The sequence below is a fragment of the Mustela nivalis genome (genome assembly GCF_964662115.1).
Source record: "Mustela nivalis genome assembly, chromosome: 16".
Taxonomy (NCBI): domain Eukaryota; kingdom Metazoa; phylum Chordata; class Mammalia; order Carnivora; family Mustelidae; genus Mustela; species Mustela nivalis.
Window position 1 is genome coordinate 68,333,824 of NC_139035.1, and position 24,365 is coordinate 68,358,188.

Consider the following 24,365-nt stretch of genomic DNA (forward strand, 5'->3'; position numbering starts at 1 on the left):
CGGCGGTGACGTCACATCCGGGCGGGTGGGCGAGTTCCGGTATTTCAGGGCGGAGCAGGCGGAAGTGGGGGTGAGAAGCGGCTGCAGCGCCGAGCGGAGGAGGCAGGCAGCCGAGCGCGAGCAGGGGCTGGGTGGGCACCATGGCCGGGATCACCACCATCGAGGCGGTGAAGCGCAAGATCCAGGTTCTGCAGCAGCAAGCCGACGACGCGGAGGAGAGGGCCGAGCGCCTGCAGCGGGAAGTGGAAGGGGAGAGGCGGGCCCGGGAGCAGGTACGGCGAGGGCGAGGCGCGTGAGGGCGAGCGGGCGCCGCCGCGGCTGCGACCCCGGCTGGGGCGGCCCCCGGGCCGCGGCGCAGCGCGGTTCTCCGGGGGCGGCCGGCTCGGGGATGAAGTGGGAGCCGGAGGCTGGGTGGGGCTCAGCGCGGCCGAGGGGGCACCTGGCTGCGCGGCCGAGCGGACCTGCCCCTGGAGGGAGCTGAGCCTCTCGGGGCCCGGCAGTGGTTCGCCGCCGCCGCCGCCTCTCTCCCGGCTCATTCATTCCGCCCCTCGGAGCCGGGCGCGGCCGGGGGAGGGGCTCCGCGGCCGCTCCCTCCCCCACTCCTCCGCGAAGGGCGGGGAGGGGTGCGGAATTCGCTCTGGTTAGAGGTTTCCGGCCCAGAGGGAGAGCGAGAGGCGGTGGGTGCTTCCCTGGTCTGGGTGGGGCAGGGCGGGCTTGCGGTGCCCGGGTCGGGGTGGGGGTGGGGGCCGCCGGAAAGCCCCCGGCCTGGCCTGCTGGCAGCTTTTCCGCCCCCCTCCTGCTCAGGAAATGAGGCAGCAGGCGGCGGAGAGGAAGCGCGGTGCCCTGCCTGGAGGAGGTGGAGGCCGCAGCAGTGCCTCCCATCCTTCGGCCTGGGTTCTTTCCTCTTACGGGGGCAGCCGCTAAACCCACCCTGTCGGTCGGCGCGGAGGAGCGGAGGACGAGCTGGTGCCTCGCTCGCCGTGCTAGTGCAGACGGACGGCCAGCGAGACGTGCCGAGCCCTGCGCGGAGTGACCTGGAAGGCAGGGACCTCTGCCAGCTCCAGGCTCGGGCCTGTATTGCCGAAGTGTAATCAGTGCAAGCTGAACCGGTTAAGAAGCCTTCTTCCAAACAGAGCTGATAAGCCAGTTGGTGTGGCGGAGAGTCGGTGGAGCGCGGGTTTCTGTCAGGGTTTCTGGTTGACCCCGGCCGTGCGGGTGATGCAGACAAAGTCAAGGTCCAAGTGGCCTCTAGTGATGTTACTCTGTTACTCTGTTGCTGTCCCGATTACCCCCCACAGTGGTGGGGGGGGGCTTTAGAGATCACTGCCTATTTATTTGTTCAACGGAAAGTTGAAACGTAAAATGTTGGTGGAATGAGTGGTGATTCTTTTTTTTTTTTTTTTTTTTTTTTTTTTAAAGATTTTATTTATTTGACAGAGAGAAATTACAAGTACACTGAGAGGCAGGCAGAGAGAGAGAGAGAGAAGGAAGCAGGCTCCCTGCTGAGCAGAGAGCCCGATGTGGGACTTGATCCCGGGACCCTGAGATCATGACCTGAGCCGAAGGCAGCGGCTTAACCCACTGAGCCACCCAGGCGCCCTGAGTGGTGATTCTTGAAACTGCTTTTTCTTTTTCTTTTTTTTTTAAGATTTTATTTATTTATTGACCGATCGCAAGTAGGCAGAGAGGCAGGCAGAGAGAGAGAGGGAAGCAGGCTCCCTGCTGAGCAGAGAGCCCGATGCTGGGCTCGATCCCAGAACTCTGGGATCATGACCTGAGCCCAAGGCAGAGGCTTTAACCCACTGAGACATCCAGGTGCCCCTTGAAACTGCTTTCTGTTTAGAAATGGTTCTTTAGTTTTAGCAAGCCATGAGATTTTCCAGGGTGTAGGGCGCATCCTTTCGGTGGAGATGACCTCCTGACTCCAGGCCTTGATTTTGTTGGAGGATTTCTAGGCTGGAAAGAAAAGTAAGTGTTGCTAAAATTTGAAGACCCAGTGAAGAACTTTTGTGGTTTATTGCCATTCCTTGTTCTCTTCCGGTTAAAAAAAATTTTTTTGTTTTGTTTTGTTTTTTAAAAGATTTTTACTTATTTATTTGATAGAGAGCACAAGGAGGCAGAGAGGGGCAGAGAGAGAGGCTCCCCGCTGAGCAGAAAGCCCATGTGGGGCTCGATCCCAGGACCCTGAGATCATGACCTGAGCCAAACCACTGAGCCACCCAGGTGCCCCGTTTTGTTTGTTTTTTGTTTTTTGTTCTTTTCCTTCCCTGGATGAGTGGCTGAGAATTATTGTTCTGGCAGCTGCCCACTAAGCTGGTACATGAAAATTGTTAGAATACACTTTTCTTTTTATAACAGGGCATGGCAGTGCTGGGAGTGTCTTCCTCCTTCACCTTTTTCTCAGGAGATTTTTTTTCCCTATTCATTATACTGGTGACTTCTAATTATCAATTCCAGTGAGATGGACTGGCTGGCTGACTATGAGTAGGGACAGTTTTTCATCTTCTTTGTTTTGGAGACTAGATCCCCTTAAAGAGGAAGGCAGGATGGCTTTAAAGAGGTATCCATGTGTTGAGCTACAGTCTTGCACTCAGCATTTAAGTATGAGCATCCCAGGAATACTTCCAGAGTGGGTGATGCCCCGTCTCCTCACTTCGCTCCGCAGGATCTGGTAATTTTCCTTGCGGGAGAACGTGTCTCCTTGTCACCCCACTCTTCCTAGGTGGCTCTGGTGATAGGCAGCCCAGTGAGCAGCTTCACATGTTCCTTAAATTGTTCCTGAACATTTGCATACTGAGTTGAGCGTTGAAGTCTAGTGAGGAAGTTCAGATGGGGAAGTAGAGTGATAGTTAAATATTGATGAAACCACCATGTTTCTACTTCCAGCTTGAGGGAGCTTAACCGTTTGACCTGCTCTGGCAAACTTTGAACTCCTCCTGAGGAGGAGACACCCCTGGAAAGGAAGTGGGTGCTTGGTCTACACGTTATCCTCTTAGGGCCTTCTGGAATGTGAGTTTTCTAGGCTCCTCCCTCCTCTTTAGCTCGAAACTCAGCACTCCCTGATGCTATCTCATGCTGTTAGTGGGATTGTCACTTAATTATTTTTCTGGTTGCTTTGTGTGAGCATTCACTCTTTGTTGGGAAGCTGGAAGAATCCAAAGCTGAGTCTGGAGTTGTTATGGGATCCATCTTTCTTCTCTGTTTTCAGGAGATTGACCTTTTACATTGTAGCACTGTGTTCTCTCCTTTGCAGTTCTTGGTAAACTTAAACAATACTCAAATGCAGTCTGTCTTTGCCGTTTTTTTTTGGTGGTGGTAGCAATACACACGACATGAAACTTACTATATTAGCCATTTTTACATAGTTTTTCTTATCTTTTTTTTTTAAGATTTTATTTATTTATTTGACAGAGAGAAATCACAAGTAGGCAGAGAGGCAGGCAGAGAGAGAGAGAGGAGGAAGCAGGCTCCCTGCTGAGCAGAGAGCCCAATGCGGGACTCGATCCCAGGACACTGAGATCATGACCCGAGCCGAAGGCAGCGGCTTAACCACTGAGCCACCCAGGCGCCCCTCTTATCTGTTTTTAATAGGTCTCTCCTAACTTATCCTGGTATTTCCTTCCTGCTTTTTTTTTTTTTCCTGGTCTAAAAATTTGAGGCATATTACTGAAAAAGTGAGTGGGCTTTAAAACAGCAGTTCTGATTTTGGCTTTATACCCAATTCCTGGTCTCTGGAGGAGTTAGAATGCCTGGCTGTTGTGTGGCTCTCCTGTTTGTGGGGTCTGGTGGACAGCACAATGGCCTTTATCACCTTTGGTTTAGATTTACTTTCTTGCTGATTACCTTTCTCTCTCCTTCACATTCGAGCACACACTCCGAGGGGAGAGGCAAATAGCCCTTTGCTCTGAGTTCCTCCTGTAGACTCCACCTTTGTTTGCTCCAGGGCAGATAGTCATGCTCCCTTCCCCCAGCTTGCCTCCCCTTTGGTGAATTTCAAGTGCGGGAGGACAGTGGGTCTCCCTGGGTAGAACATTTGTGAACAAGGTGCCAGCAGCCCTTTTGCTCACAGGCTCACTCCTGACTATTCCATTACTGGTTTTCTTTGAATTTCATCTCTGGCTTTCTTCTAAAAAGAGAAACCCCCGAGTGGCAGAGTGCCAGATTTAGGCTAGTCCCCTTCTGTCCTTGGCCCTGATCTGCCTCGGAGCACCAGTGCCCTGTCAGTTCTTTGCCTGGAGGTGTGTAGTGTGCTTGGGGACTCTTCCACGTGGAGCATGGTAATGTTTAAGTCAGAGTCATTTTATGGCCAATGCTTTGATCGGCCCGTCGACTAACGTGAACAAATTGCTGGTGTGACCCTCCTCCTCCCTTGAGATCTCTGCTTCTTGGACCATGGAGAGTCCGATTATTACCTAAAGGAAAGCCCTTAGAATGTATCCTCTGGGGGGGGCAGAGGTAGGTGGGCTGAAAGTTCAAAACTGTTTCTGGATATGCCAAGCCTAGGGTGGTTGGAATAGCATAAAGTTTACTTTTCCCATCCTGACTTGCAGGAGTTAGTCCCAGCCAGCGTCTTGCAGGACAGATAGATCTGGACAGGCATTGCACACAGATTCTGGCTTGAAGCAAAAGTCTTCCCTTATTCCATTAGACGTAGTCAAAGATGTTGATTCTGCAAACTTCTGTTTCCTTGTAGAGAGAACTGATCCTCTGTAGGAGGAGAAAAAAAGAGAAGAGTGTGTGTCGCGTCACACCCCCCACCCCTAAGCTTTTGCTGGGACACCCATGGCTGGTTCTGCTTTTGATCAAAGCTCGTTCAGTGTGCGCATGCTCCTGTGAGGGCACCAAGAGGTGTTTTCTCCTCCCTTTTCGTCCTTGCTAAGAATTCTATTGTAAATGCTGATTTGTGGGAGAAACTGCGGGAGCCAGCTTGCTGTCATGGAAACCCTACATCCTGGCCCCCCCCCCCCCCCCCCCCCGTACCCTGTTCTCTTCTCTGTTTGAGTAGCTACTGGTGAGCTAGATGGGGACTCAGATTTTATGAGCTTCTTCCAAATCTGGTTCCTTTTGTTGTTGTTGTTGTTGTTCTAGGCATTTGAAGGGGGGGAGGGGGTAAACACTGCACTGGCCGTGTTTTTGTCCGGTATCTTGACTTGTTTTTGTAATCTTGACCTGTTGCCCTTTCTGAGCTTTTGAGGTGCAGTGTGTGTTGTCCTAGGGGCCATGGGACATCTGTTTTCCTGGAAGAGGCAGGATGAGAGAGTACTCGTTTCTGTAGTATTTTGAGTAGGATAGTTAGAGACACGATGGGTTCTTAGTAATTTCAGCTTCTGTGGATTCCTTGTTATTTTTCTCCTGGGGGTTGGTGCTTTTGGAGTCCCACCCCAGACAGTACTTTGAACCTCCTGTGTTTGTATTTGGAAATCTTTGTGCCAAATAACCTGATTTGGTTTGTTTGTTTGTTTTGGGTTTTTTTTTGAGAGTGAGAGTGCAACCCAAAGGAGTGGAGGGAGAGAGAATCCCTAGCAGCCTCCACACCTAGCTTCGCAGCCTGAGGTGGGGCTGGAGATCTGAGCCGGAATCAAGAGTTGGATGAAGTGACTGAGCCGAGTTCTCCCCCTGCTCCGAAGCACCCCCCCATACCCCCCAAATAACCCGATTCTTAACGGGAGTCTTTTGGGCTATATTCCTCCCTTTAGGGACTGTGGCCCAGATTATTTCTGTACCTGCTCCCACCCTGACTGCCGGCAGGAAATCAGGGTAATAGAATTCAGACACAATCTGGACCGTAGAGAGAGATCACGTTAACCAAGCGCTTGGATAAGCAGCTGAACCGGCTGGCTTCCAGAGTGGATTAAATTCTTGGGTGCTTGTGGCAGCGGCCGCTTGCCTCCGGTAAAGGTGTATGGAGGGGAGAGGTAGTCCTAAGAGGGAGGCTTTTCTGCCAGTAGAATTCCTGCACGTATAGGCAGCCTCTGTTTCTTGTTTCTCACCCCATTGTCAAGGAGGAGGCGTGAGATGGCTTGAGTTTGAGCCTGTGCTTGAGGCGGGGAGAGGACTGTCAGGTGGGGAGGGTGAGGCTGAAGTCTGGGGACTGCAGGAGTAGCAAGGGGTCGCAGCGGAGAAATTTGCAGGAGTGGCGGGAGGCGCTGGAGGAGACATTGTCTTCTGCCTCCCATTTTGCTGGTATGTCATCAAGGCAGGTCATTTTAGCTAGGAGAGCTCCTTGTTGTCACCTTTGAAAAGGTGGGGATGGGGAGCCCGTCGTGGGGTGGAGGCTGGTTATCCCGATCTTGGATCCTTTTGCTTTCTGGTCTGGTCTGTTACTCTGAAAAATGTTCTCTTGGCTAGTGACCCTCCTGGTATATGAGGATAAGATCATTGGAGGGTAAACAACTTGAGTTGAGCAGGAAATTAATAGATAATTCACATTTCCCTCTTTAAGAGACTTCGCTTACTTATATTTTCACTTTCTGAGATACTTAGAAGAAAGTTGCTAAAGAGTGGAACGCCCTTCTATGCCAGAGCGCAGGCAGAGGGGGCCCTTCACTGGCCACCTTTTCTGACACTAGCATGTTCAGTAGTTTGACTTGAGTCCAGAAAGGAGCTAGTACTAACTGGCACTGGGCTGGGCGAGGAACTGAGTTTTAAAACATGCTTCTTGTGGAGCACATGGAAATCCGCTGATGGGAAAGGGAGGAAATGGGCGTCTGTGTCATCGTGTCTCATCTGCACTAGGACAGGTGTTGCCATGTTGGACCCTGGCTCCTTCCTGGCGCCCCACCTGTCTTAGCTCTGCTCTGCCTCTCCGTTCTCTTGTTCACAGGCCGAGGCTGAGGTGGCCTCCTTGAACCGCAGGATCCAGCTGGTTGAGGAAGAGCTGGACCGCGCCCAGGAGCGCCTGGCCACTGCCCTGCAGAAGCTGGAGGAAGCCGAGAAGGCTGCTGATGAGAGCGAGAGGTGTGTAGGCGCCTTGTGGGGCCCGGCTTTCAGGAGCACAGGACATAACAGGACACACAGGACGCTCGGAGGAGGATTTCCTTACAGTCCTGCTCCCTGCTCCCCCCCCCCAAGTTTTTATTTAAATTCCACCTAGTTAACATAAAAATAGTAACTTACCTCTTTGTTTCTGCTCTGCTTATCCTTTTCACTTAAGGGTTACCTGGGCGCTGTGACCTTAGGTAATTGGTGTTACACTAGAAACTGATCTAATGATTCATTTCCTTTTTTTTTTTTTTAAAGATTTTATTTATTTATTTGACAGACAGATCACAAGTAGGCAGAGAGGCAGGCAGAGAGGTGGGGGGAGCAGGCTCCTCGCTGAGCAGAGAGCCCAAAGCGGGGCTCCATCCCAGGACCCCGGGATCATGACCTGAGCCGAAGGCAGAGGCTTTAACCCACTGAGCCATCCAGGTGCCCCTAATGATTCATTTCTTAAATAGGGTCACCAGGATGGCCTCCACGGAATCATAGGCTTAATTTGTGAGGTTAGTCTCCCTAAAGCAGTGATTCTCAGGGTGAGCTCCCAGCCCAACAGCACCTGGGAACTCGGTGAAGATTCAGTTTCTCAGCCCTTGCCCTCATCTCGGAGTCAGGATCTCTGGAGAGGGAGCCAGGCACTGAGTGTGAGATAAGCTCTGTCAGCCACAAGAATCATGGGAGCGAGGGGTGGGGGTCACCGGGGAGTGGAAAATATCAGAATGCCTGCAGTTCCACTCCAGTTCAGAGAGAGCCCATTGCAAGCAGGCTCTGGGTGTTGATGTTTTTAAAGTTTGTTTGATAATGTGTGTCTGTAGTTGAGAACCACAGATCCTGAACCAAATCAAAACTCATCTTTGGTGAAAGTAGCCAATTGGCTTCTTGCCGCTGTGAGTTAGACTAGAACAAAGGTGTGTGAGGACATGCGTGAGGTCAGAGGAAGGCTTTCAGCATCAGAAATGCTCTATCAGAACACATGGGCACAGTGCTGCTATGAAGGTGAGGAATTTGGCGGTCTCTCCTGGTGCGGAGTAGCACCCCAGATCCTAGGAAGTAAAGAAAACATGTTGCAGAACGGAGTAGTGTATGATTCTTTTGGGGTGTGGGGAAGTGGGGGTGAGGTTTGTTTGGATTTTATCTATATATAAAACCCTTCTGGAAGGGTTATGAAGAGTTTATTGAGCAGGAGTAGAGGTAGGGAGGGTTACTTTGTATCCTAAACTGTTTACTTAATATTAAGGGTGTATTGTTTTTTATTTAAAAAAGTTCAGAGGCGCCTGGGTGGCTCAGTGGGTTAAGCCTCTGCCTTTGGCTCAGGTCATGATCCCAGAGTCCTGGGATCAAGCCCTGTATCAGGCTCTCTGCTCAGCAGGGAGCCTGCTTCCCCCTCTCTCTCTGCCTGTTTCTCTGCCTACTTGTGATCTCTCTCTCTCTCTCTGTGTCAAATAAATAAATAAAAATCTTAAAAAGGAGGGACACCTGGGTGGCTCAGTGGGTTAAGCCGCTGCCTTCGGCTCAGGTCATGATCTCTCAGGGTCCTGGGATCGAGTCCCGCATCGGGCTCTCTGCTCAGCAGGGAGCCTGCGTCCCTCTCTCCCTCTCTCTCTCTCTGCTGCCTCTCCATCTACTTGTGATTTCTCTCTGTCAAATAAATAAATAAAATCTTTTAAAAAAAATCTTAAAAAGGAAAACAAAAGTTTATTTTATTTATTTATTTATTTTTAGAGATTTGACTTATTTGTCAGAGAGAAAGTGCACAAGCAGGGGATCAGCAGGCTCTGCCGACCAGGGAGCCTGATGAGGGACTTGATCCCAGGACCCTGGGGTCATGACCTGAGCCGAAGCAGATGCTTAAGCAGCTGGTGTGGGAGTTCTTTCGGGTTGGTAGGCAGAGAGGCATGGGCTTCAAAGGGGGCCATTCCTAGTCCTTCCCCGTGAGCCGGTGGTAGACTCCCCAGGGAATCAGTGCCACGTTAGTCCTTGTTGTTTTTGGCAGAGGTATGAAGGTTATTGAGAATCGAGCCTTAAAGGATGAAGAAAAGATGGAACTCCAGGAAATCCAACTCAAAGAGGCCAAGCACATTGCAGAAGAGGCAGACCGGAAGTATGAAGAGGTACGGTGCCTTGTGTGTGTCCTCTTCGGTGTGGTAGGGTTTCTGAAAAAGAATCATCGTAGAGGGAAATGGTTTCCTCTTTGCTTCACCGAGCTGTTATGGGCTCTTCTCCTGTAGGTGGCTCGGAAGTTGGTGATTATTGAGGGGGACTTGGAACGCACGGAGGAACGAGCTGAGCTGGCAGAGTCGTGAGTATCTTGCTCCCCAAATCTTGCCATACCGCTCTGTCCCTTTCCCTTTGGCTTGCGCATTAATGTAAATCAACTAGCATTCCTTCAACCTTGTTAAACAGGGCCTAGAGAGTGGGCTTTTTTTAGGCCCTGAGAATGAATGGCTGTGCGCTTTTTGAACGCTCTGGACTAGTGACAGGTGACAAATGAGGCTTCCTTTATTTCTTGTAGGGACGGTTTGCAGATGGGCAAATAAAAACTAATTAATATATGGTGAAGGATTAACTCGCAGACCCTTAAAGGGTCCTCCCACCTGGAGAGGCTCTGCTGACTTGCGATCTCTTGATCTCTTTTTTACCACGTTGCCAGCCTGGGGAACTTGAGGGCAAGGGCAAGGGCAGACAGGAAGTGCTCCCCTGTTGGCACCTTCTGGGCCTTGCGTAACAAAGGCAGTGCTGACGTGCGCATGTATTTGTGCTTCCTTTGTACCCCCTCTCCCAGACATGGCATAGCATGACCATGGTGGTGTTTTCTTCCCATTTTTTTGGACCCCCCCCCCCCCCCCCCCCGTTTTGCTGCTTGTTTCCTTGCTGTGTCCGTTTTGACCTTTCTCCCTCCCCACAACCTGGCTTGTGCGACCCCGTGACTGTCACTAACAGCCGTTGCCGGGAGATGGATGAGCAGATCAGACTGATGGACCAGAACCTCAAGTGTCTGAGTGCTGCTGAAGAAAAGGTACTCTAGCCGTTCGACCGCGACCAGGTTCCGGGTGTGTGGTGTGCTTCCCTTCTGTTCCGTCCTTCTGTCCGTCCGACAGCTGCCTCCCTCCACTGGTTGGTTTGTTGAGCGCTTTCTCATCTCTTCATGGAATGCTCCACTCTCTCCCACTTACTCAGCCTCTTCCGTCTCTTCCCGAGTGGCTTCACCCCCCTCTGCAGGGCCGCTCCCTCCCGTGGGTGGCCCGGGGCCTGTCCGGTCGGACGTCTGATCCCACCTCCGCCCCAGCCAGCGGTTAGCGCTTGTTCCTGTGAGGGGTTTCACGTGTTCGCTTAGTATCCAGACTTCGGAGTCCTAGCCCAGGAGGGCCTGGCTTCTGACGCTCTCTGTGGTAGAGGGAGGAGGGGTGACACTTGCTCAGGTGACCCGGGAACTTCTCTCTGCCCCAGTATGCCTTCCAGCTCTTTCTCCATATAGGTTCAATTCACGTCTGTGTGTCTCTCTCCCTTTTTTTTATTCTCTCCTTCTTCCCCTTTCCTCTCCTGCGGTATTTAAAACATTCACAGTAAGTGTTCTGAGCTGGAGGAGGAGCTGAAGAATGTCACCAACAACCTCAAGTCTCTTGAGGCTCAGGCGGAGAAGGTAGGGGCTGGTTGTGATGGTGACAGGCTTTGGGGCCTGGGCCCAGCCCTGCCCCTGATGAAAGACTGGAGAAACCCATTCCTTACACAACGTAGTGAGATGCGTCCTTGTCATCCAGATTCTGGGTTTAATGCTAATTCCTGTGCACACAGATTCCTTGAGTGAAAAATCACTTCGTGGCCTCGGGTGCTTGGGGTCATGTCCGCCTGAGGCTGATGCCGCCGTGGGAAGTAGCAGTAATCACAGGGCCCAGGCGGTTTTCTAGCAGACTGATAGGGACATCAAACAGTGGATCTGAGAGCTAGAGGCAGTCCAGACAGACGACTGGCTTTTACCAGCAAGTGGGGCTGTTTCCACCATGTGGCCTTGGGCTGTCATTACACCTACTTGTTCCTAAACAGGAGGAAGGAAAAACCTCTTTGGGTTGATCTGAATAAGATAAAACCGGAGGTCCATTTTAAAAATAAAGGTCTGGAGGATTCTAATCAGAGGGTATCAAGACTCTAAGGAAATTGGTTTGTGGATTTTATGGATCTTTTGTCTAGAAATGGGCCTTGCTCTTTTTCTCATGGGCCATTCAGCACATTAACTCCAAGAGGCTGTTCACTGTATGAGTGAATGTGGTGGCAGGGGGTAGGGTCTGTGTGAGGAATTTCCACTCTGAAACTTTTATTCTACTTCTCTTACAGTACTCGCAAAAGGAGGACAAATACGAGGAAGAGATAAAGATTCTCACGGATAAACTTAAGGAGGTGAGCTGAGGGAGTTCTAGGAAAGGAATCCAAACAGTCAGAGGCGTATGACGCACTCTTTAAGACTCAGACAGGCTTGGCTTTGGTTCTGAAAGTTCTGTGCCTAGAAAGTGGAGGAGAGAGAGAATCCTTTTTATCGTCTTTTTCATCTCTGATTCTGTCTGGTGTCCCATTTCCCCCAGGCAGAGACCCGTGCTGAGTTTGCTGAGAGATCGGTCGCGAAGCTGGAGAAGACAATTGATGATTTGGAAGGTACGGAGCCTGGGAGAGGAGTGAGAGAGACAGAGGAAGCCCTTGCCCGGGACTGGTGACCTCCTTCCCTGTCCACCAGAGGGAGTTGGTAGTGACCTGCCACATGCCCCTTGCCCTGTCCTATGTCCCAGCGAGGTGAAAAAGGTCAAAATCTAGAATTGGATTTTTACATATACAGCCTTTTCCTTTGCTAAGACTTTACCTAGTATTCTGGAACTTGTGTCCTTTCCTTGGAAGAGGCTGGTAGTGACGGCATTTACCTCCAGCATAGTAGTCTTGGTCTCTGGGCTGAAGTGGTAGCCGCGCTTTCGGGAGGCAGTGAGGTGTGTGGTACCCCACGGCGACGTTGGGCAGTCCTGTTCATCACTGCAGCTCTGGGGGATCTCAGAGAGGCAGCTGTGAAATGTCCGTCTCTCAGAGCTGAGGAATCCCAGGGGCTTTCTTTTTCTTTTTCTTTTCTTTTTTTTTTTTTTTTTTTTTTTTTAGATTTTATTTATTTACTTGTGAGAGAGAGCATGAGCGAGGAGAAGGTCAGAGGGAGAAGCGGACTCCCCGTGGAGCCGGGAGCCCGATACGGGACTCGATCCCGGGACTCCAGGATCACGACCTGAGCCGAAGGCAGTCGCTCAACCCACTAAGCCACCCAGGCGTCCCAGGGGCTTTCTTTTTTTAAATTTTTCTTTTTTTTCACCTTTTTTTTTTTTATTTTATTTTATTTTATTTTATTTTATTTTATTTGACAGAGACACAGGGGGAGAGAGAGAACACAAGCAGGGGGAGTAGGAGAGGGAGAAGCAGGGAGCCTGATGCAGGGCTTGATCCCAGGACCCTGGGATCATGGCCTGAGCCTAAGGCAGATGCTTAACGCTGAGCCACCCAGGCACCCCTTTCTTTTCTTTTTTTCCTTTTTTTAAAAATATGTTTCTTTCATTTTTTTAAAGATTTTATTTATTTATTTGACAGAGATCACAAGTAGGCAGAGAGAGAGAGAGGGAAGCAGGCTCCCTGCTGAGCAGAGAGCCCGATGCGGGGCTCGATTCCAGGACCCTGAGATCATGACCTGAGCTGAAGACAGAGGCTAAACCCACTGAGCCACCCAGGCGCCCCTCTTTTCTTTTTTTTTTTTTTTTAAAGAATTTATTTGCGGGGTCGGGGGACAAGCAAGGAGGAGGGGGAGAAGCAGACTCTCTGCTGAGCAGGGAACCTGATGCAGAACTTGATTCCCAGACCCTGGGATCCTGACCTGAGCCGAAGGCAGAGGCTCACAAACAGCCATCTAGGCACTCTCCCCCCCCAGGGAGGGGCTTTCTAAATACTTTTTGTCCCCCTATTTTGGCAACTGGTCTGCTCTAATGAGCAAAAATAGACTTGGAGAACTCTGAGATACGGTTCTTTGGTATGCTCTGGGTAGCAGGATAGTCTTTCTTCAGGGGGGTTTGGGCAGGCAGCCTATAGAACAAAGGGACCAAATGTACTGGTCTTGCTTGGTAGAGAAGTGTCAGAGTACTAATGAGTGCTTTCTCCTTTTTCTACTTTTATTGTGTCACCCCTGCTAGGAACTGGGTTAACTGGGTGGGAATAGTATTTTGGTAATAGGAATTTCTAGTCATGGGTGTGCCCAGATTCTCAATCCTGACTGTAATTGACCAGAGGTATTGACAAGTCCAGTGGTCCTGGGGGGACAGTGGATCTGAAAATGGCCTTTTGTGGCCATCAGGACAGATGTTTTCCTGACCTGGGGTATTAGACCCACAGTCACCCTCTTCCTTATTTTTAATGATTCCCTCTTGTCATCTGCTTCTGATACCTTTCACTCTGTCCCCTCGTCCCTTCCGGTGTTCCTGTGCGTATCCAGATGAGCTCTATGCCCAGAAATTGAAGTACAAGGCCATTAGCGAGGAGCTGGACCACGCCCTCAATGACATGACCTCTATGTAACTATCTGACAGTAGAGCGGGGCTGGGACCTTGGCTTGTGGGTGGTTGGGGTTACAGGCTGTGCATAGTGTGCTTTGGTTTTATTCTCTGGTTATTAGAAACTTCAAGCTGTTTTTAAAATATTGGTGCTGATTACTTACTGGCAAAAGCTGGGTGGCCTTTCATACTGGATCTGCAGTGGCACCCTGATGTACATGTGTTTGTTTGCTTTTTTTTTTTTAATTTTTGTTGATAGACCCTTCTTTATAACACCATGGTGTTTCTATTTGTTTCTCCAATTCGGTCTTCTCAGAGGGACACTGCTGAAGGTAGATTCATGTCATCATATAACTAAGGACATAGGGCCCAGAGAACAGTGACTTGGGCCCTAACATTGCATAACAGAATTCACACCTCCTGGGTGTATTTAATTTGTGTCCTGATAGTAAAGTTCGGAGGAAACAGCCATGATTGGAAACAACCAAATTCACCAAAGAATTGAGCTGAGTCCCAGAGCAAGCCAGGCGGTAAAAAGCACCAGAAAGAGTTGTTGGGGATTCCATCTGTTTGCTGTGGACCCTTGATCGCTGACGCTCACCCGCCCCTTTCTGTCATTCCCACTAACCCTGAGAAGAAGCCGGATGACTCCGGCTGGAGTGTCTGGCTGTCTTTCTCGTCCTGCTGCCTTCTCTTCCCTTTCCTCCCCAGTTGCTGTGGAGATTGCTGCCAGTCCTTCTCACCTAGAGTCTCCTTACTTTCTCACACAGATAAGCCTCACCGTATCTGCTCTGTTCTGGATCTGCCCCCTTTCCTCCGGGAGCCCAACGCCCCACTCTCGCTCTGGATTCCATTTGGGTCAGCCTGCTTGTCCCCAAAGCATTAGGATGTAGTTGGGGGCACAAAGCAACTTATGTATTCTTCCGCTCCTCCCCACCCCCCTAAATTAAAATGTTAAGCTGCCGGAAGCCTCACGCTCCCCGCACTTGTGTTATTGACAAAGCTGCTGCTGTCCCTAAAAGGGAGCCTTGGGGTGGGATGTGGAGAACAGCTGTTGTAGGCCCTCCCTGACTTACATAATCAAAGCCACTTTTGTGTGTGTCTATTTTTTCTTGACATTTAAGCTCAACTGATCGGAGTCTGTCGGAGCAGCGGGCTTAGCAGCGGTCCCGTAGGGTAGGGGTCCTCCGCGCTGGCTTCGGGAGTCCGAGTCCTGTACTTGGGGGCTCCTGAATCTGGCCACCTGGAAGCCTCCCCTCCTCCTTGGTCTCTTCTCTTCTGGTAGCATCCACATGCCTCCCGAGCACATGTTCTTGGCCCTTCTTCCAGTGGTTCAGATGGTGCCTCTTGAGAGTACTCGTCGGACTCCAATGTACTAGCAGCAAACTTAACGAATCAGACCATCCCAAGTCACAGAAAAATGGTGTTTTCAGCACATTTTTGTTTTCTTGCCCAAACTCTTGTCACGTGCTGGGGGTTCACTGCCATTTGCCCGTTGAGAGATGATAAATGATCGTTACTGGGGAAACTAGAACAACCAGTCACGCGTGCTTCAGATAATGTGCACAAGGTGCTGATAGTTTATTACATACATACAAATGATAAATTTCTTTTTTTTTTTTAAAGATTTTATTTATTTGACAGAGACACAGCAAGAGAGGGAACACTAGCAGGGACTGAGTGAGAGGGAGGACAGGCTCCTGCTGGGCAGGGAGCCGGATGCGGGGCTCGATCCCAGGACCCTGGGATCATGACCTGAGCCGAAGGCAGAGGCTTTAACCCACTGAGCCACCCAGGCGCCCCTAAAAATGATGCATTTCTGCTAGTGAAACTGTTCCTGCTTCATATTGTGGGATTACCTAGCAACACTTGACAAGCTCCTAGTCCAGCTTCCACAGCGGGGACGGTTCCGGGCCCAGGAGTGCAGCTGTCCTTGTACACACACGTCTAATCACCTACGTGGTGTTCAGCACACCGAGTACTTCAGTTTCTCAGCAAATTATGTATTTCCAACTTGCTTTTCGTTTGAACAGAGCCATCAAAGAAAGGTTTTCCCTAATCTAAAACTTGAGGTCTCATTGAATTCAGGTTTCTTCCTGTTCACACCATTTCCTCCTGCTACACAGCCTTTGAGATGAAGGTACAGACTGATTGGTTCAGCTGACACTTGAACTGTTCTCTTTAGAAGCCATAAAGTCAAAGAGGGAGACACCGTCCCTATTTTTAGGTTACCCAGAGTCTAGTAGGAGAGCATATATATAAAGCTAAAGATGGTCTGTGATCAGCGCCACAAATAATAAGCTTGTGGAAATTCAGCAGGGGAAGAGGCTGTTTTCAGTGGGGATGATAAGGACTCAAAGAAGGAGGCACATAATAGGTACTTAATAAACATATTAAAACTTGCCTCTTCATTTTTATTGGGTTCTAAAGGATTGGATTTCTGACAAACAGATTTTGGCTGGAGGGTTGTGGATATTAAGCATTTTGGTTAAAAAGCAAGAGACTAGAAGCATCAGTAGCAACGGGAAGGATATAACGGCTGCTGTAAAGGTCGATTTAGTCAGGAGGGCCAGTGTGCGCTGAAATCCGTGTTGGGGTTCATAGGGGATGGGGATGCCGCTGGAGATTTTGAACAAGGGTATGTTCTGGTATGAGTCGCAACGAAGAATTGATTTGGCGGCTAAGTTACTAGATGACAGGGGAGCAGATTATCAAAGTGATGAATTTAGATAGAAGACAGTTCACAAATTTGAGTCATTTGTGTTCTACTTGGTGGCTTTTGCCATTTTCATGTGCTTCCTACATTATTGTTTTCTTCACACTTACTCTTTATTTTCAAATTTGTCTTAAGATACATAACTCTATTTAAAGTAAAAGGTTAGATGCCTGCTAGTGATTTTTCCTAAAGCACATGAAAACAATACAGCAAGTAAGTTTTTTTTAAGTTCACAAGCGTATGTTGTCAGAAATCTTACGCAGCACCAGCAGCAAGTTTGCTTTGAGAGAAACTGGCTTAGATTGTTGCAGTTTTCCCCGAGATCATCATCTGTAGAGAGACAGCACTGAAAGCGCACACGATGGAGTGTGCGCCGTATGAGGAAGAAGGTCAGGAGTGACTGGTTTGGATCCTAGGAAAATGGTAGCATTGAAGGGTTAGGGAGATCATGTAGTCCTGGTTTGAAGAGGCAGGAGAGGGTAGAAGAGACGAGTCTGAAATAATGGCAGGTATCCAGGTGAAAACAAAATTCTGGGCGTTGAGGGGATAGGCTGGCTGATGCAGGATTCAGAACGCTGTATGAGTGGCAGGCATTTTAGACCACAAAAGTGCATCTAGAACCCGAAAGACAGTTGCAGATGTAAAAGGAATGAAGCAAACAGGAAGACATGTGCAGAGGAGGAATTCAGGCGGAGCTGGTCGGAGGGATGGATAGAGAAGCAGCAGCTTTGCTAATTTAGCCGTGGACGGATGACTTCCGGAGGTTCTCAACTTCGACAGGTTGAGAAGAAAGATAGCTCAAGACGGGACATTGCCATGAGCACTTCATTAATTCAGGGGTGTGTTTTGAGCATTGAGATCAAGGACAGAAGCCATATTTCAAGGAGCAAAAGGGTGAACTAAGTGGAAGGAAAACCGGGGCCAGACATAGAGCCTCGAAGCTGTGCTGCCTAGCAAGAGCTTCTGACAGTCTTGCCCAAACAGTGACCAGCAGTCACGTACAGGGCCTGCAGAGCACTCAAAGCATGGTTTATGTGACCGAGGAGCTAAGGTTCTGCTAGTTTTACTACTGAATTTAATAGCCACATGTGGTCAGTGACTGCTTGCTGTGTTGGATAGTACAGTGGTAGATGTTTTGTGTTTGGGCAGAAAGAGTTGACTGGCACAGAGAAAGGCTTCTTGGGAAAGAAAGAAGTATGTGAGGATGGAGGTCAATTAGGACAAAAGCGAGGCACTCTGCTCCTGGTGGCCACTGTCTTCCCCCAGGGGCATGGCTGGTGTGAGCAAGGGTGGAAACCAACAGGCCAGAATAGCAGAGTGAAATTTGAAGTGCTGCGTGGTGCCAAGTCCATTCTTCTGCTTACTGCAGAAGCCACTGTATGTGACTCGAGCCTGAACTAGGGATGGGGATGGGGTCAAGAAGCGGCATTGGTAATCTCGGAGCAAAGCATTTTGATCTCTTTTCCCTCTTAATTTCTGAGACTGAATCACAGTCTGATGTGTTAGAGTCTTTTCTACCCCTCCTTGTTACCTTTGTTGGGATGAGACATAACATGTGATTGGGTCCCAAGTTACCTGGTTGGCGGAACTGCCCTGTAGTGTTGGGCAGCCTTGTCTTAGGCCCGCCCAATCTAGTACTTTCTCACGGTACTGGTTGCATATCCCCCCGCTTTAATATTAGGGGAAAGTTGAAAAAAAAAAAAAAAAGGCACAATTTGTTCCTTTTCATCTCTTGAATTGTGCGGCTTCAAGACACACAGAGTTCCCTTTACTCTTCGCTTCTCGGCCCTTGTCCTGTTAGAGACCGGAACCGACCTGACCCAGACCAGTGACCCCAGGCTGTCCAGTGTCCGCGGCGCCATTCCCTAGTCTAAAAGGAACATCCGACCAAATGGATTCTCTGGCTTGCATTTTTTTGTTTGTTTGTTTTATTTTGCTATTATCAAGGAACCAAGAACTTTGACTAAATGAGCTGGTATCTGATCCTGAATTTTTAGTTACCAGAGATAGCAGGATTAGAACTCCTACACACTAATTCAGGGTGAACAGATAACCACATTCATCTGTTGACCTTCTGCCGTTCTTAGGGACTTGTGGGTTCTAGGATTTAATCAGGCAGGAAAATGCTTCCATTTCTCTCCTTATTTCTTCCCTAAATGGAACAAACCCCTCACTGACGAGGCTGTTTTGAGGGACTAGATTCTGATACGACCCTTCTTTCCCAGGACAGGAGTGGGCTGCAGGAACTGGTGGATAGATGCTACAGCAGAGTCCGGCGGTGTTTAGAATCTGTGTAGAATGTTTCCAAAAGCCTAAGAAGTGAGCGTTCACAGATTTGAGCCGCCATGTCTGTCAAGGATGCTGCAGTGAATAAGACAGTTCCGATCCCAGGCCTCGTGGGGCTTGGAGACTAGTGTAGTGTTTCTCAGTGGTGGACTGTGGTCATTCAAACCAAGATGATTCTGGGATGTACGGAACAGTCCTACTTATTGCTGTCCCCTAACCAATAAATACGTGTAGGGTCTTCTAGTTACTGTGACCATTAAAACCTGCCCCACACATTTCAAGGGGAGAGAACAGGCAATAATAGCACGTGTATTGAGAACCACTGGTTTAATGGGAAGTGCAGTTTTTTTTGAAGATTTTATTTATTTAACAGAGAGATCACAAGTAGGCGGAGAGGCAGGCAGAGAGAGAGGAAGGGAAGCAGGCTCCCTGCTGAGCAGAGAGCCCGATGTAGGTCTCCATCCCAGGACCCTTGGGATCATGACCTGAGCTGAAGGCAGAGGCTTTAACCCACTGAGCCACCCAGGCACCCCAGGAAGTGCAGTTCTTAAAGTTCGATCTAATTTAGCCCTTTAATATAACTATTATTTTTAGTTATTTCCTCCCAGGATCATTTTGTATACATATGTTTTTTGTTTGGATAGTGTATGTGAAGTGGCAAGTATTCTTGCCTCTGCCCAGAGGGCAAGGCGCCTGAGCAATGCACTTGGACTGTGGGCACAGTCTATCTGCAGATACACTTGATCTTTAAGACGGAAGAATAGATCTTTACATTGAAGTCCTGAGGCCATTTTGAAACAGACTACAAAATGTAGGAAGAAGCTTGTTTGTGAACTTGAGAGTTGGAGACCAGGAAGGTCTGTCCCCAAGTTCCTGTTAACGCTGTGGTCGGATGGCTTTGGTTTCTCTCTGTATCCCCTCTTAAAGGTGTGCTCCAAGTGGAAAATTGAGATAAAGTCAGTGGTTTGAGTACTTTTAATTATTTAATTTTTATTATTTTTAAAAAAGATTTTATTTGTTTGATAGAGATCACAAGCAGACAGGCAGAGAGAGAGGCGGAAGCAGGCTCCTCTCCGAGGAGAGAGCCTGAAGAGGGGCTCTGTGTGGGGCTTGATCCCCATGACCCGAGCTGGAGGCAGAGGCCTTAGCCCACCAAGCCACCCAGGCGCCCCTGCTGTTGTTGTTGTTGTTGTTAAGATTTTTATTTATTTCACGGAGACACAGCGAGAGAGGGAACACAAGCAGGGGGAGTGGGAGAGGTAGAAGGAGGTCTCTTGCTGATCAGGGAGCCTGATGTGGGGCTTGATTCCAGGACCCTGGGATCATGAGCTGAAGGCAGACACTTAACGACTAAGCCACCCACGGGCCCCAGTACTTAACTACTCTTAACCAGGACTGCATTTGGTTATGGGCAACAGCTTAACTGTTGCTTAAATAAATATGGGACTGACTTGTCTCCTGTAATAACAAGTCCAGGTTAGAGCAACTGTGTCCTGGTGTAGCTGGGTTTCTGTGATTCTCTTGGCCCTCTCTTGAGGTTGAAATCGGTAACTTGCACCCTCACATCCATGTTCAAGGCAAGAAAGCAAGCTGGTTTTCCCAGAAGCCTTCCAGCAGACTACTCCCTGTATCTCACTGGCCAGAACTGGATTCCATAATCACCTCTAACTGCAAGGGAGGCTGGAGAAACAGCAGGGGAATCTTGATTGGCCTTCCTTGGGGCTGGACATGCTGGCCACCTTAACAGGATTGGGTTCTTTTTGAAAAGGGGAGGTGGGCTTTGATGGGATAGTCCCCGAGATGGGTTAGCACCGAGCACCTACAGCAAGGAGCATTAGAAGGTAGGATTGAATGGGTGTAGGATATTGACCCTAATTTACATTCATAATACTGTGTTGAATCTTTTTTTTTTTTTTTTTTTTTAAAGATTTTATTTATTTATTTGACAGAGAGAAATCACAAGTAGGCAGAGAGGCAGGCAGAGAGAGAGAGAGGAGGAAGCAGGCTCCCTGCTGAGCAGAGAGCCCGATGCGGGACTCGATCCCAGGACCCTGAGATCATGACCTGAGCCGAAGGCAGCGGCTTAACCACTGAGCCACCCAGGCGCCCGAATCTTTTTTTTTTTTAAGATTTTTATTTATTTGTCAGAGAGTGTGCACACATGCATAAGCAGAGGGAGCCGCACAGGGAGGAGCAGGCTCCCTGCCTAGCAGGGGATCTGATGCGAGCCTCTGTCCCAGGACCCTGGGATCATGAACTAAGCTAACCAGCTGAGCCCCACAGGCACCCTGTAGTGAATGCGTTTACAGAAGATGTTCCAGCCGCCCTCTTCAGCTCCTGTCAACCCTGATTACAAGCCAGCTGTGTGCCTTGCTTCGCCATGTCACTTGTGTGTTTCTCAACCCGGGGAGTAAATACCTTTGCAAAGGAGATACTTTCTTCTTTCTCAAAACGTTGTCCTTCCAGCTGGCCCGTTGGGATGTTTTTTGTTCCTTTGTTGGTCTTTCCACCACCTGACTGACTCTTCCTGCCCTCTCTGTCTGAATGCCACCGGCATCAGCTCTGCCTTTCAGGTGCATGTCAACGTGTATCAGCTAGTCCGGAATCTCAGGGTTTCCTGCGGTGCTCTGCTAACCTTTCCTTTTTCTCTTTCTCCTCTGTGTCCTCTCCTGCTCTTGCTTCCTCCTCCTCGTGCTGCTGCAGAGCATCTCTACAGCCAAATTGAACGAACCCGCCTGCTCTTTAGCAAGCTCATGCTGCATGGTCTGGGGGACCGATGAGCAGGGCTCCCTGGTGTCTGATAAGCCGAGCCTACCGCTGGCATCACTGACCTGGACCCCAGCAGAAAGCTGATTGTTCTTTTTAAAGTCATTTTGCCCTAAACGAAACAGAACAACAACAACGAAAATTAAGATTTTATTCATTTATTTGAGAGAGGGAGAAGCAGACTCCTTGCTCAGCACAGAGCCCAACGCAGGATTCCATCCCAGGACCTTGAGATCGTGACCTGAGCAGAAAGCAGATGCTTAACCCACTGAGCCTCCCAGGTGCCCCACAAATTACCTTTTAATTGGGGCAGTGAGAGTATCGTTGGCTTCCTAACTGTGCTGCCGAGGGAGAACAGTTGGCGCTGCATTTCTGTTCCTTTTCAAGAGATAATGGGTGATAAAGGGAGGGGCTTGAGAGATCATAGTGAGGAACCAGAGAGAGCGTTCCGGTTTCCACCCTGACTTGCTGCCTTTGAACCCGAACATTGGCTGTAGGCGGTGTTCCCCCTGCGTGGATGTTTTCTAACAGTAAAAGAACCAATTGGGCAAGATGTCGTGACTGCTTCATCTGCAGGTCCAGAGATTGGGACCTTCTGACTGGGTGGGAAAAAGGGAATGGGGTGAGGGATTTGCGCCCCTAGAGCGGTCTGAGTGGTTCGCTTGCTGAGCAGATTAGATTCTCCTTGCTGTTCACGCCACAGGTTTTCTTCCTGACTTTTTCCTTCTTGTTCCTTTTTCCTGGTTTTATGTTTAATTGTAAGTAACTGTCACAGGCTAGTTTTGCAGTTAAAGTTTTGCTTGTATGTTCAGTAGTAGTATTGGCTCTCTGGCCTTTAGTGATTCTGTGACAGGCTGGTATGGGGTCTTTCATTTATCCCACCAATTGTACCTTCCCTTGTTGGAGGAAGCCTGTAGTGCGTGAGGTTCCTCTTGTACTGAGCTTGTTTTTACCGGTAGAAACATGCCCATCCTTGTTCTTAGTGCTCACGCCCAGTGAGCCATGTCAAGTAGGCACTGTCCTGTGGGCAGAGCCCAGAAAGAAGGGATGGCTGATGCTTAAGGCTGCCTCCTCTGGTGACTGAAAACTGAAAGCCTTGGTTGAGTGTGTGAATGAGGAAATGACTGATAAGGTCTCCCGCCTCTTCCCCCCCAGAGGAATAGCAACGTCTGTAACCGCAGCTCGCGGCATCAGGCCCGCAGAAGCGAGCGGTGCCTTAGCTGCGCCGGTGGCTGAGCGGGCAGCTGCTGTGTTAGTCCGCGGCCGGCCCGCAGCAGGAGTGATTCTCGGTGGGAAGACCGGGATGTTCACTGCTAGTTCGGGTAACATCTCTCCCTTACCCCCATTAGATAAGCTGAAATGCACCAAAGAGGAGCACCTGTGCACACAGAGGATGCTGGACCAGACTCTGCTGGACCTGAATGAGATGTAGAGCACCCATCCCGCCCGCCGCTGCTCCTCCCTCTGCCCCGACTCCGCCTGAGGCCGGCCTGCCCGAAGCCGGCCTTGCAACTGAGGGCTGATCTTTAACTGGAAGGCTGCTTTCTCCTCTTGCCGCCTCTCCCACCCCAACCCCTGTCTTTTTCGCCAAACTGTCTCTGCCTCTCCCTAGAGATTCCAGCTGGGCTTGAGGCCGAGCACCTTTGGGAACAATGTTGGAGGGAATGTGAGCACAATGCAAAGTGTCTTTAAAAGCATGTTGTGATGCACACATTTTGTAATTCCTTTGTTGCTGTTGTTGATGTAGCGACCATGTAAAACATTCCAGATTACCCACGGTTCTGAAGCAGCGGTCTCCTCCCTTCCTCACACGTGGCAAGTAACTTTTCAGATCAGGGCATACTGCCCTCCGCAGAGCGGGGCCTGCCTGGCTGAGAGCCGGAGCCCGGAACGAGCCCCACGCTGGGAAGCTTCATTGCTTTGTCCCATGTACCAGCCAAATTAGAAAGATGATTCCAGGAGGCGTGGCCAAAAAAGTGTGGCTCCGGGTTTCGCTTTAAGGTATCTTTGAGCAACTTTATTAATTTTTTTTTTTTTTTCATCAGAAGTGACCAAACAAATTAAGATGGTGAGACCTCTCTCTGAGACCAAATCCTGGGCCTGTCTTGGCCCTACTGCCCACAGAATGGATCATGTTCCCCTTGTGTTGAGGTGACCGCTTACTTGCTCTCCTGCCTCCTTGAAGGAAAAAAAGAAAATGACCGGCTTGTCCCTGATTCAGCCACACGAGACCGACTCATCTCATCACCCTTCGCGGGGTCCAAAGCTGCTGTCTCTAGAAGTGCCATCGCGTGCTTTGTATCCGTCAGTGCTGGAGAAATCTTGAATAGCTTATGTACAAAACTGTTTTTAAGATTTTATATTATTTGGAACTTTGCTTCTGTAGGGTTGGGGCACAGCGGCCGCCGCGCCTGGCTGGGGGCCGACCGCGTGCTGGTCTTCTCAAGTCTCTTCCCCTCCCCAGTTCCCCTTTCGGGTGCGGTCTCTGAGGCCCGGCAGCCGCGCGCGATGGGACACCGCAACCCGCAGTGCAACTGTTTTGATACTGAAAATTGTCAAGTGTCTTTTTGAAATAAAGAACCAGTCCCTCTAGGCCTCGGGCCTGCTCGACTCTTCTTCCTCATCGGTTGTACTTTCTCCCCAGGGGCTGCGAGTCTGAAACATCAGGTCTTTGTGGGTGGGGGCCGCGGGCCGCGGGGCGCTGTGGAAGCGGAGCCAGGCCGGGCGCCTGCTGGTCGTCCTGCGGCGTCTCCGCCGGGGGCACCGAGGCGCGGCCGGGGGACCACGCACAGCGGCGCTGCGCTCACGAGCGCGTTCAGGCCGAGCCGCGCGCCCCTCCGCGTGGGGCCCACGCTCGGGAGCCTCGGCCTCGGGGCTCCGGAGGTGACCGGCTCCGACGACGGGCCGTGCCCTGCCCCGGCTGCGGGAGGGAGCGGGGGGTGGGGGGCGGACCCGGAGCGCGCGCGGGGCGGCCGCCTGGGACTTGCCCGGGCCTGAGGCGGGACGCGAGTCCCGCTTCCTCGTACCCGCGACGCGGCCTCCTCGCCCGAGTCCCGCTGCAC

At 50.2% G+C, this 24,365-nt stretch overlaps 1 protein-coding gene across 6 annotated transcripts; it reads left to right on the forward strand.

The window, feature by feature from the left end:
* The first annotated feature begins 6 nt into the window (after nucleotides 1–6).
* On the forward strand, nucleotides 7–23,895 carry LOC309850137 (tropomyosin alpha-3 chain). Of its 6 annotated transcripts, none has more exons than XM_082703675.1 (9): nucleotides 29–272; nucleotides 6,824–6,957; nucleotides 8,972–9,089; nucleotides 9,207–9,277; nucleotides 9,919–9,994; nucleotides 11,308–11,370; nucleotides 11,553–11,622; nucleotides 13,478–13,556; nucleotides 22,653–23,895. In XM_082703675.1, the coding sequence occupies exons 1-9, from the start codon at nucleotides 141–143 to the stop codon at nucleotides 22,654–22,656; spliced, it is 747 nt and encodes a 248-aa protein (XP_082559801.1). In that variant the 5' UTR covers nucleotides 29–140; the 3' UTR covers nucleotides 22,657–23,895. The 6 variants fall into 6 exon arrangements, with proteins under 6 accessions (XP_082559800.1, XP_082559802.1, XP_082559801.1 ...); XM_082703677.1 differs by lacking the exon at nucleotides 9,919–9,994 and adding an exon at nucleotides 10,543–10,618 and having other exon boundaries at nucleotides 33–272; XM_082703674.1 differs by lacking the exon at nucleotides 13,478–13,556 and having other exon boundaries at nucleotides 7–272.
* Nucleotides 23,896–24,365: the final 470 nt, after the last annotated feature.

Bases quoted from the DNA above. Each gene is read 5' to 3' on its own strand.
- LOC309850137 (XM_082703674.1), top strand. From the start codon at position 141: ATGGCCGGGATCACCACCATCGAGGCGGTGAAGCGCAAGATCCAGGTT. The intron at 273-6,823 runs GTACGGCGAGGG...TCTTGTTCACAG, and splicing joins AGAGGCGGGCCCGGGAGCAG to GCCGAGGCTGAGGTGGCCTC. The intron at 6,958-8,971 runs GTGTGTAGGCGC...TGTTTTTGGCAG, and splicing joins GCTGCTGATGAGAGCGAGAG to AGGTATGAAGGTTATTGAGA.